Genomic DNA, 13,106 nt, shown 5'->3' on the forward strand with positions numbered 1-13,106 from the left:
CTGGCAGTGACGGTGCATCTTAAGCAAAATGAGTTATTTCGGATGAGACAATCAATGGAGTATATTGTACATAGTAACAACACAATGAACTTTCACTGCATTGCATTTTACTTACAGTTCATCTTGTTGCTTTAGTAATAATTGAAAAACAAAGTGTTGTCATTAAAACTTGTGTTATAAATGGTTTAAGTTACTCAAAAATGTTTTCATTAATGCATAAGGTACTTGAAGATGTTCTCATGGCAAAGGGCATTTTGGAAAATCAGTTCAAAAAGGTCTCAATTTCCCCCGATCAGAAGTAAAAACTCCTCAGTTGTTCTGTCTTTGAAAGAGACACAACTACAGTACAGGTACTTAATTACAGAGTACTAAGGGGATTATAAGAATACCAGTACATGTACCAATTTTAAAATAAAAAAGTTTTTCCTGAAACAATTAACATATACTGGTTTATGCTCATGCATCCAAATCATCACTTATTAGTGATGGTTATGCCATGTTTCACCATTCCCAGTAGAAAGAAACATTTGATTGGTCAATAGTTAACCTGAAGTCAAATCAATGAGGGCAATTTCTGTGTCACTGACATCCTGTGTAACAACGTACATCCTTTTTACTCATGTTTCAATAATTCTCACTCGTAAGAATATAAAATTCCCTCAGTAAATTTTACTTTGTACTTTTTTTAATACAGTAAGTAAAATTAATATAAAATAGTTTATTTTCAAGTTTTCAGGAATTATGTACAAAAATTAGATGATTATCAAAGTTTGATTAAAAACAAAATATTTTATCTTCAGAGAATTCAATTTGCATAAAATGATTTTCATTCTGATTAAAATTACACTTACGTATAACCAACTGTTCTATAATGTTCCAACGTAACACGGTCAAAGTTCAAAGTTTGGTTGAATGGTCATACTAAAATCCAAATACATACAAAAGTTAAAACATACAAGCAAATTGGTACATTTATTATTGTGCTGGTAAAATGAAAAGCCTAAGCACTAAAATGTTTGAATAAACAAGAAAAACATTTCCACTTGTAAGCAAAAAATATTTGAATTGCCATTTGATTTTCATTTAGTTTATCTATCTTTGCTGTAAAAAGACGTGTTTTACAGCGATATATTTGCTAATAAATGAAATTTTTTGGAAGTCAAAAAATAATCATATGCTAGTAGATTTCCCGACAAGACTTTTTCCAAAAGCTGTAAAAACTGAGGTAAGTGATAATTTTTCTCAATACCTGTTTTGCACATAAATGAGACATTTGAAATTAAAAAGAATCTCTGAGAAAAATTCATATTACTATTAAAACATACAATTGTGCCCTTTTCATGTATCAAAGTACAGAGAAATTCTGCATTTCTTGTGTGATTTCAATTGCTTGTATATTTTTTTTAAAAAATATCTGAAAACCTTGCACTCATTCAATTTCAAACAGATTAAGACCGTTATCATTTAAATACAAAGTTTGTAGTTTGCAATTTTTATGGCACAAACAAAACTTTAACTACCAGAATCTGGTAGCAAATTATAGGATACAAATAGGGTATAGCACAGCTAAAAATCTAGTGGTAATGCAAAAGTACTGCAAGATTTTATAACAAAAATATACAAATCGAAACATTTCATAACAATATATGATTTTACATGAAACAACCTTTCATAAAATGCATAAATGACAAGTTAAGGACTTTGGCCTTTTGATGAGTTATCACTTATCAAATATTGATAATGTCTGCAAAATTCAAGGTCTTTGGAAGAAATGTAACTTCCTGAAAAGACTGTTATTCAAAGAGTTTTTACATTTTTTTTTTCAAAATACATAATCAACATTTGACCTAACTGGACTACTTTTACTATTTCCTTAATGAGTTTCTCAATCCTGAGCAATTGGTTAATTATAGTTTATAGTAGTGAAAACTCTGTACGAAAGTGAAAATTTTTTTTTTAAACAACCTAACAAGTAAGATCTTTACGCTAACTGGTGTAATAAAGTTCCCCTTGTATTCCAGGCCCATTAGGAGTGATCTCCCTTGTTTCATACTCATATGTGATCACAGTTTCACCGGATGTCGAGGGAACAATAACAGTTCTCACTGCCCGTTCTGTCTCAATCTGAGAAGTTGGATTCCACGGTCGGCTGATATCTGTGTCATTCTGACCGCTGTAGGGAATATGGTAGTCCACAGTCCCATAATGCTCCACTACTTCCTCCTGGGAGTAGCCTGGCACTACTATAATAGGCTCCTCCACAGACTGGGACATACTTTCTGCTTTGATTTTTTTCTCTGGGGGTTGAGAGGAAGCTTCCCTGGGCTTCCGTTCTTTTACTGGATTGATTTTCATGCCTTCTGTAGGTTTCTGAAGATCTTCTTCCTTGACATACAATCCCATGACTGCTGCGATGCCTTCATACTTCTCATCATCATAATGTTCTGGATGGTTTAGTTTAGAGTGAGCACGGAATTCATTTACAGTGTTAGAACCCCATTCACAAAACTTGCAGGGGTAGATAAACAGTCCCTCGTGCTTTTTTGTTTTCATTATATGCTTGCGGATGTTTTCATGAGTGTTACATGAATAATCGCAATATGGGCACTTGTATGGTTTAGAACCAATATGGATTCTCATATGACGACGAAGATGAGTTCTAGTACCAGCTTTGTAGGTACAGTATTCACAGTGGAAGTTTCTTTCTCCAGTGTGAGTACGACTGTGACGCAGCAGTCTATTCTTTGTCCCTGCTGAATACCCACACTGGTCGCAGAGAAATGGGCGGTGTTTGGTATGGGACTTCATGTGAGCATCAAGTTCATTGGCAAAATAGAAACTCCAGTGACAGTCTTGAACTGCACATTTGAATTTTTTCTCTCCATGCCTACGCATGTGATGCTTAAGTTGACGTTGGAGGTAGAAAGACATTCCACAAACATCACACATAAGCTTCTGGACTCCCTGTTTCTCCATTGCATGCTGCCTCATGTGTTCCCTGTAGGACTCCACTTTTTTGTACTTCTTTCCACATATATCACAACTCCTCTCTGTCAATCCCAGGTGAGTCAGCAGATGACGCCTCAAAGACAATGGTGACATGAAGCCTAGGTTACAGTAACGGCATTTAAATGGACGATCACCAGAGTGAAGACGTAGATGCTCCAACATGTAATCCTTTTTCAATTCTTTTCCACACTCCTTGCAAGGTATTCTCTCATTCCTCTCACAGTTCTTAACTGTCTCTAAGAAGTCTTTGTATTTCTCCCATGTTATGTCTGGCCTTCCCAATTCCTTAACTAGCAGCTCTTCTGAGTTTGGATGCAGATGATAAACATCAATGTGGAATTGTTTCCAAGCTTCATCTGTGAATCTCTTGTTACAGATGTGGCAATGGAAGATACTTGGTTCTCCTTCCACATTTGTACTGTTGTCTTCAACTGTAGCTAAATTGGCCTGATGTTGTTTTCCAGAATAGTGAAGCTTCAATGCTTTTTCATTGAGGAAAGTAATGTCACAAAGCTCACAGACCAGAATCTCCTTAGAATGAGCCTCCATGTAGTGGGGTCGAAGGTCGGCGTACTTATTCACCATGTAATCACAATGATTACACTTGAAGATTTTTTCTTGTACTGGCTTATCTGTGAGTTTTTTGCCTCTTTTCTTGTATGGGCCTCGGGGCTTTTTCAGGTGATGATTGTTGTGCGCTCGTTCATACATTCCTGGGACATCAGGTTTCTGAGTGTTGTACTTCAGTGTGGTGTATTTATCTTCCTCTCCTTCTTCTTCCTCTCCTTGTTCATTCTTCATTTCCTCATTCTTCACCTCCTTTTCTTTCTCTTCTTCTTTTACAGCCCCTTCTTTTTCTTCCTTTACTTCCTCCAGTTTTCCCTCTTTCTTCCCTAAGTATCTCATCATTTCTTTATTTTTATGCTTCTTGCTCTTCATGTGCTGGGAAAAGCTATTTCTTCCTGATAAAACTTTGTTGCAGAGTTCACAAATGGCTGCATCGCTGTCTCCATGGCGCCGATTCATGTGAATCACAAAGGCATTGTAAGTTTTGAATTTCCTGTTGTTGCATTCACTGCAAGAAAATTCCCCAACTTCATCAATCTGGGACTCTCCGATAATGTGACCAACCGAATTGAGTTCCTTCCTATGCTTTGATCTGACATGCCTCTTCATGTGTACCCTTGAATGCATCTTCTTTTTGCAGAACTTACATGCAGCCATAAACCACTTTTCTTTGATGATGCAGAGTTTTCTCCCTTTTAAAGCAGCCTCTCTATGGCTTATGTTATTGATCATGTGATAAATTAGATCCTCATTTGAATGACTACTGTACTGACACAAAGTACACATCAGTTCTCCTGGCAGTTTTTTACATTGGTTCCTGTGAACATCTTCTTTCAGGTGAGCTATCAAGTCATTTTCTTGGTTAAAGTAGTACTGACATAACCCACACTGGAATGGACTCAGCCGAACAATAAATTTGTGGTACTGATCAAGGATCCTTATAGTGTCTTTCTCCCCTTTTGTTCTGTTTTTGTGTTTTTTAGATAACAAGTGTCTTGTTAAAACATACAAGTTGGCAAATTTCTGACCACAGATTTTACACTCTGGTTCCACGATTTCTTTTTTGGGTTTAATTGTTACTGGAACCTCTGTAAGCTCCACAGAAGCATTTTCTTTACTTTCCTCAGCATTTTTTTCTTGCTCATTCTCAGTAGAAGCTGCTTCTGCCTCTTTCTCATCGTTTTTCTCCTCTTGTTCATCAGCATTTGCTTCCTTTTCCTCTACCGTCGTTTCATCTTCATCTTCATACATTTTCTTCCCAGATCGTCTCCTCTTTTTGTGTGTTTTCCCACCACAATGAGCAGAGTAAATGTATCTAGATTTGAAAGACATATCACACGTACTGCAGTAATAATCTGAAGCTGATTCAGTAGATCTTGTTTTTAATTGCTTTCCTTTCCCCTTTCCTCCACCTTCTTTATGCATGCCTGGTTTCCACTTCCCTCCTGTACTGATTAAAGTCCTCTGTGATCTCCATTTTCCACCTGTGGAATGATGTGGCCCCTCTCCTGGCTTCCACTTCCCACGAGTGTGCTCTGGGGGTGGAAAGTCACCATCAGACTCATCAGAAAAAGCTTCCTCTAAGAAATCTTCATCAAAATCCAAATCATCATCACTGAAATTCAAACTGTTGAGGATATTTGCTATAGGAAGTTCATTTATGCTGTTGTGCCCTTGGTCTCCAAACATGCCCTCGTTATGTCCAGAATCTTTGGATGTTGTAGATTTACTCTGAAGAGCAAGGGAGGAGAAGAAGTCTGGTTTTTCTTTACTTGTTGCATCAGTCATAACAACATTTGGATCCACTCCTTGTCCATTGCTTGGACTAAAAATATCACTCTTTTCTGTGGAGAAATCAATTACAACAGCTAGTTCCTGATCAGACAGACTCACAGTGGAATTAGAATTTGGAAGACCATTCTGTTCAATACCCAGGTTATGTCCTACTGTAATGGAATTCTGCTGACTAGGAATACTACGCTGCAACATCAGATTTTGTGGTATAGGTTCAGAAGTCATGCTGCAAGGATCAGTTGACATATTTGCCTGAGAGTGGTTGAGACTTGTTCCAGAAGATGCCAGATCCCTCTCCTGTTCAGTAGTGGGTTGACACTGACTGGCAAGAAGATGGAGACCTCCCATAGGATGCACATAGTCCTCAGTCTTCTCATTAAGAACAGTCACCGTCCCTACCACCTGAGTTTCCACCTGGTTGCTGGGGACACTGCTAGATTGGGGGGACTGGGACTGGGGAGAGGAACCACTGGTTGGGACAGTGGCAGTAATCTTTCTCCCTTGGCAGTCATACTTTTTGTGGTTGATGTAGTTGAGTAGACCCACTACTGTCGACTGACAGACTAGGCAGACATGCATATCAAACATTTCTTCGTCCATCTGAAATTACATAAAAGAAAACATAAGGATGAGTAAATTACCTGCTAGAAAATATAAGGATAAGCAAGTTCCCTGTATATAGAATCTAGTAGAACTTCATATCTGCAGTAAAATATCGTTATAGCTTTATACGTAATCCTTAAGGACTGATTTATAGGTAAATTTTATCCATTTTATTTGAAATTGTTCTGCAATTTTTTATTTGTACTGAAGATTTGTGTGATGGTTGACTGCTTTTATTAAAGCTGCAAGATATATCTGTACCCTCTGATATTGTTGAAAATTTCCGTTGGCAGTTTCAAAAACTTTTTGTTTTGACAAGTTGCTGTTTTTCCAACAAAAGACAATACCTTTACTTTTTACACTCAGGTTTTGCAAAGTTGAAATTGTAACAAATTGATATACCTTTCCACCTCTATGTCTATGTCTTTATATCCTCTCTTCTGATTTTTCTTTATTCCAATCTGTAAATAGTGATTACAGAATTTTACTCTGTGTGGACATGCACATATTCCATCATTATCAAAATATTAGGGATGTCAACGAGTACCTGGTTAACTGGGTACTCGATCGAATGTCCGAGTATTGAATACTAAAATTGGTACTCGGTTACTCGGAAGTGTATTTTTTCTTATTTCAAAGTACATATTTTTATAAATAAATATAAAAAAATAACTTAAAACTGCAAACGGTTATTAGCGTGTCGTCTTCTACACCTGTAAAAAACCCGTTATCGCCTGTGGCTGTGTCTATACAGTAATTAGTGACCAATCGACTGGTACACAGCTGTTCTCACCTATTGTGGTCCTTAATTTTTGGATGGCTTCAACGATTTCTTATAGTGAATATCGATTCGATTAAGTATGATCTATTATCTTCAAATTATAAGTTTTAAATTATTTTGTTAATATATTAGCAACAAAATCGGACATGAAAAGAAATGCTGCTACCCCTGCACTTCAAAAGTGAAGAAATATTCAGAAATAACTAAAGATTCAGAATAATATTGAAAGTCAGTTTGTGTAGTAAGTTTATACGGTGGAAACAATTAACTTAGACTAGCGATCCAAACAACGTCCGTTCCATCCCTTTCGCTAGTCTAATCATCACAAACCTGCGAAACAGATTGTCCTCCTTTTGTGTTGATGAAATAGATCCTTAACAAGAATTGTAAACCGTTTGTAACTATTGCGTCTTTTGTGTTTATTTGTTAAATGAAGAACAAGGTTCACTTAGGGCCTTTTTTGGCCCTGTGAATTTCAGAAAAACTGAAATTGCTTGGTTTTAGTTGGCAATGCATTAAATATCATTTAGATCTTTGGTGACTGCATATCTATCAAAAATGACGTAATTTTCTGGCTAGTCAATGCATTATGACGTCATGAAATGCGTCATTTTCCTCATATCCTGAAAAATTCTACAAAAAAGAGCCAATTTTTAAAGCTATTTTTCTATATTTAATATAGAGAGCAACCTCTTATCTAAAATATGCAACTATTAAATGATAGAACTATTTCTGAGGATTACAAAACATGTTTTATTTTTTAGATCAGAGGGTGCGCTCATATTATTTCTCCTCTGTGAAAGTACTCAAATATACTTGTTTTCCTTAAAATTCAAGAACATTGCAATTCCATGAAGCCTGTTTTCCAAGACCTTGGCTTTAAGAAGAAAATTTTTAATAGGAAATGAAAGTACTAAGTCTCTACTTTATCTTGATGTTTAAAATGGAACATAAAGTGTTAGTCAATAAATTGGTATATCTACAGGGCCATTTAATGCATAAAGTGAACCTAGCTCTTTAGTACCAAAAAATCAATTCCATTGGACTCGATGTTTATATACATTTATAAACGTGATAAAAACAGCTTTGGGGTTTAACAGAGCTTGATTAACGTGGCTTAAGAAAATAAACACACTTGTATTTACATTTTCACATTACGAAGTAGCCAGGTACTCGATCGGAAAAACGTCCGAGTAATCGATTATCAAAAATTGACTGATTTGACATCCCTACAGAATAATGAAATGCATTGTATACAAAAGTATCATTTTAACAATGACAATCATTCACAACTTTTAAATTGTTATTAAAATGACAGAAATATACTTAAATCAGTTGTAATTTTTTCATGTAAGTCAGTGATTTGTGAAATACATTTTTACAGAAGTATAAGGGGGAAAACGTAAATAACTGTAGATTCCTTATTAATATGTGCGGAGAATTTTTTATCATGCAATTTCTTGAGATTCACCACTCGCAAAATAAAATAAGGCCTTATACATTTTTTTATTTTTACATTGCTAAAATACAATGTATATATAAAAACTCTTCATAAACAGTCCACTTGTGAATTCAGGTTCTCGCGATTTGATGTCAATGAATCATTTTGTGATATTAAAGTACCAGTACTCAAGTAAAAAAATGAATCTACAGTATATTGAAATTCAATTGATTTTTAAGACTAACTCTTCAGTCCAATTTTACTTCATTTTTCATTTCTCTTCTAAGTACAGAAAGTTTGCCATTTATAAAACAACTAAAATAAATGTGAATTTGTAAAAAAAATATAAAAAAATTAAAAAAAAAAAAAAAATGTAGAAAGAAAAGATAAATGAAAATAAAAAATGCTTTGCAAAAAATGTGGGGCAGCTGTGTAGCACAGTAGCAGTACATTACTGCATACAATATATTCTTAGGTGACAAATGTTTGCATGTAAAACAAATGACCCCCTTGCTCTCATCTCCTAACCAGGCAGCTGCCTCTATATGACATAAGAGACCTGCCAAAGTCACATGACAGCTTATAAGTTTTAAATCTGAGTCAAAAAAAAAAAAATACACAGAGGCAGGCAAAAATGTTATTTCTCCTGAAGCTGGGGGCTGTAAATCTTGTGAGAAGGGCTGTCAAGTGGCCATTTCTGTGGTAGCACTGACAGCTGTCTGCATCATATTTACCTCAGATTTCCAAGGTCAAGGTCATATCTCTCAGCCTCTCCTCTGCAGATGATGACAAGGCAGTTGTTAATTAATGTACATTTTTGCTGGGGTCAAATGACTTTATCAACCTGAAAAAGAGGAGAAAACTGAAAATGAAATATAAGTTTTATTATCACATTAAACTACTCCATTTATCTTTGTTGAAAATTATTTTTATACATGCATTTTTATACAAAAAGAGAGAGAAAAAGAGACCATGGTAAGGTATTTTTTGTCCATTTTCAGACATAATTCCTATTACACTTGGAGAGAGAGGTAATATAACAATCTGATCACCTGCTTTTAGAGGCAAACTTATTTTTCAATAAGCTTCTGTTTTTATTAAAAGTCTTTTTTTTTTGTTTAAGCAGATGTCCTCTAGTGTTACAGAATGGGTAAAATATAATATCATTGAATAAGCACTTAAACTAGGTAACCATATTCATTTGGCATAAAACACAAAGCAACACTACTGAGAGAAGGGGTGAGAGAGATGAGAATAAAACATGCTATTTGTTTTGTTTTTCCTTTTGTCTTTTGGTAAAGGACATATGGAAAGCCTTCTGTGCTAAGTACAAATGTTTTGAAATTATCAATGGGTCAACAGTATATAAGCCTTATTCTGATTTCTGAAACACAATATGCAGTAATGGTAGCAAGTTCAAAACTGACCTTTGCATATGCCCTTTCCTGCACTGCTTTGACATTAATTTTCATGAAATCTTTTTTCAAAAAAAGAAATGCTAGGAAGCAAGTGCAGAAATGGATTCTGTTCGCAACATGATGGTTAAGAAATTTTCCCCATTTTCCTATGATCCATCATACACTAGTTTTGTAGATTTCTCGAACTGTAGTTCATGCTCTTACATAAAAGGATGGATTGAAGATCAAACCGACAGGTCAATTATTATATACAAAAAGTAATTCTATAAAGCAATTTTTACATTTGATGTTTAGATCACATAATTTTACTTCATAAAATTAGGGGGATGAACATTATCTACACTTTTGTCATATGTCCAATCATACTGTTAAATAGGCAAATGGAATATTAGTGAATTATGATCACAATAACATTCTATGATCATATATTTGTAAAAATATATGAACTGAAAATTCACATCATTGACATCTATTGCTAAACATGCTAAAGCCTCAAACTCAGCCAGAATTGTGTATCAAGGGGAGCCCCATCCAAAAGGGAAAATGAGCATTTTTGAATCATTTTTTTTCTATTCACTTTACGTTGATAATACTTTTAAAAAAGAAATTATGATGTACTACATGCCCATATCATATAATTTGAAATAAATAAAAGACATATATATTAAGAGACATAAGTCATGGTGTTTAAAGCACTAAAGCAATTGCCCAAATAAGATATAATAGCTTGTTTGGATATAACGTCCCAAATGGGATATAAATTATGCACATTGCGAAAAAGAAGGAAAAATTGTACTTGGTATTATTTCCTTCATCGGCGTCAATATACAGTAAAACTCATTTAGTATGAACACGGAATATAGGAAATTCATGGATATAGCGAAGTTTTTTGGAATCCCCAGCGAAATTCTTAACAAATCCTAGGAAAATATTACAGTTATAACAAACTCTGATATAACAAATTTACAGATATAACGAACTGATTTTCTGTCCTGTAGAGGTTTAAGATAAGGAAAATTACATCTTTTATAACCAATTTTCAATATCTTAAACTTCAAAATATTAAACCGACATTATTTTTTATATGCATTTAGATTTTAGATTCTATCCTCAGAAATATTTAGTGCCCCAAGTAAAATTTGGTATTTAATACCTCCCAAAACATATTTGGTAGTCATACTTAAAGGAAATGCTGCATATTGCTAATTTGTTATATATACTTTAACGAATTCGTTATACGGATATAACAAATTATGGATATAACAAAGTAAATTCACAGGTCCCCAGACTTCGCTTTAACTGAGTTTTACTGTTTTTCTATAACCTAACAGTTTAAAAGGATTGTCCCCAACAAGGTTTGGATCTTCTGAGGATTCAATGTCCTGAACAGTATAGATACGAAAAAGTTGTTGGCTTTTTTTTTGTTTTGTTTTGTTTTTTTTTTTTTAATGTGAAATTACAATTCTTAAGGCTAAATTAAATTTAGTTCAGGGATTAAAATTTACGGTCGCCCACTCGCTCGAGGAAACTGAATGCTGGTATGGGCAACAAAAACTTCATAGGGCACTGACCTGGTTCGTAACCAGAATTTCCTCTACATTCGCAATTGATTTATCTTCAATAAAAATAGTTTCTCATTGAAATCATAGTTTTTGTTTATTTCTTAGATATTAAAATAATACGAAATATAATCTGAAGACTACTGCAAGATCTTTTTAACATGACACGTTATGTAATTAAAATACAGAATTCTAAATTGTATATTTAGTACCTATATATACAAGATGCAATGTGTTTCCTGTTAAGTTGCATATCAGTAAGCATCAACATAATGTGGAAAATGCTTTTTTTATATGGGCTAATAAATATCATTCTGGGCCAGGGGCTGAAAATCCCATTGTCCAATTAACACACAGAGCTAGTGAATATTCCAAAACTTTAAAGTATAATTTAGAAATTGAAAGTGACAAAATGGCATTGGAGAAATGTACTAGAAAGTTTTAACAATAGTATGAGGCCGAAAAATGATCAGACACTGATGATACAGAATGGGCAATGTTATTTTTAACAATTCTATTGTGTCCTTTTGTATCGTGCATGTATCCTATTGTATCATGAATGTATCCAATCAGGTCTTCTGTTTATTGTAATGTACATTGCGTTTATCCTGTTTTGCATTTAACAGGCTTTGTGTTTATCAGGTTTTGCATTTCCATGTGTATTCATAAGGCATCTGATTTTCATGCCCTTACCACAAAAAAGATCGAGGAATTCCTATGTTCATAGATTACGGATTAACAAAAAAGAAAAACGAATACTGGAAATTGATATCGAAAAGAAATATAAAAGGGGAGTTCAATAAATGTTAAGATTTCATTATGTCCACATACATATCATCAGTTCATTTTACAAATTAATAAATGAAGGATTAGTTACTGGAAACTAAATAGTTAAAGTTTTGATAAATGATGGTTTAAAAATAAAAATCATTTGAATTGCTATAGTTGAATTGTTATTTTGATGTTTTAAATATGTAAAAAAAATTTTGTTCACAAAAAATAAACTCACCTTGATTTAATGGATATTGCTTATAGATAGAAGATTAATTTAACATTCTTTTATTAAAATTATGACTTCAAACAAAATCTTTATGGGAATGCAACTAACATTTGACGTCATGTGACGTCACAGTCTAAATGTTTCAAATGTTTCGTGCAGTTTGAAGAGGTGGATCTTAGTTAAAAGTAAATATCCAGTAATACACAACGCTCACCCCAATGGTCAACATATTAGGTAGGAATACTTATTGATGCCTCAGCACAGAAGGTGGTATCCAGCTACCCAAACAATGGAATGCACATCAATATTTTCTGCTAAGATACAGTTTAAGATACATGCATTGCAATATCGGTATGAACCGATACACAAACAACCCATCAAAAAATTGAAAATGAAAATAGTAAATGGCGGCGAGTTCGATGCAGAGATGTTATTGATATTTAAAACATGCTTTAGAACTAGTAATCGTTTTGTTTGTTTTTATTGTTTTAACGAACTTCTAGAGAATTTTTAACTCATATGGAGACGCCACCACTTGCCAGTGGAGGGTTACAAATTTAAACCTATACTCAGCACTCAAGGCCCTTGAGCAGTGAGGAATCTTTTTCGTACCAACACCTACTACAGGTTTATACGATCTCATCCAAAGAATTGGTCTCCATGTAGTAAGTCTTAGATAAGAGGTAAAAAACATTTTCACTTTTAAGCATCCTCAGATGATGGGACAAGAAAAGTTCAGTATGTAAAGCTTGTTATAGACAGAAAGTATTGTTTCCACAACAGGGAATATTATTTTTATTTATTATCATTGTCTATATGGCACTAACAACTCGTAAAAAAGCATGGATTGTCTAATTTTCATTAAAGAGAATTTGAAATTTTGAAACAAGTTGTGGATTAATTTTTCTGTACACTCATCTTGATTACTGTGGAA

General features: G+C 34.0%; 1 protein-coding gene across 1 annotated transcript; it reads right to left on the reverse strand.

Moving 5' to 3' along the window:
* Nucleotides 1-703: 703 nt before the first annotated feature.
* On the reverse strand, nt 704-9,014 carry LOC133171595 (zinc finger protein 26-like). The gene is made up of 3 exons (XM_061306378.1): nt 8,930-9,014; nt 6,376-6,434; nt 704-5,970 (listed from the first exon to the last, which is right to left on the reverse strand). Exon 3 carries the CDS (start codon nt 5,968-5,970, stop codon nt 1,987-1,989), a length of 3,984 nt encoding a protein of 1,327 aa, XP_061162362.1. The 5' UTR covers nt 6,376-6,434; nt 8,930-9,014; the 3' UTR covers nt 704-1,986.
* Between the last annotated feature and the right edge of the window lie 4,092 nt (nt 9,015-13,106).

This window comes from Saccostrea echinata, unplaced genomic scaffold, assembly GCF_033153115.1.
Source record: "Saccostrea echinata isolate AGI-Se365-2 ecotype Australia unplaced genomic scaffold, CSIRO_AGI_Sech_v1 ptg000054l, whole genome shotgun sequence".
NCBI classification, from domain to species: Eukaryota; Metazoa; Mollusca; class Bivalvia; order Ostreida; family Ostreidae; genus Saccostrea; species Saccostrea echinata.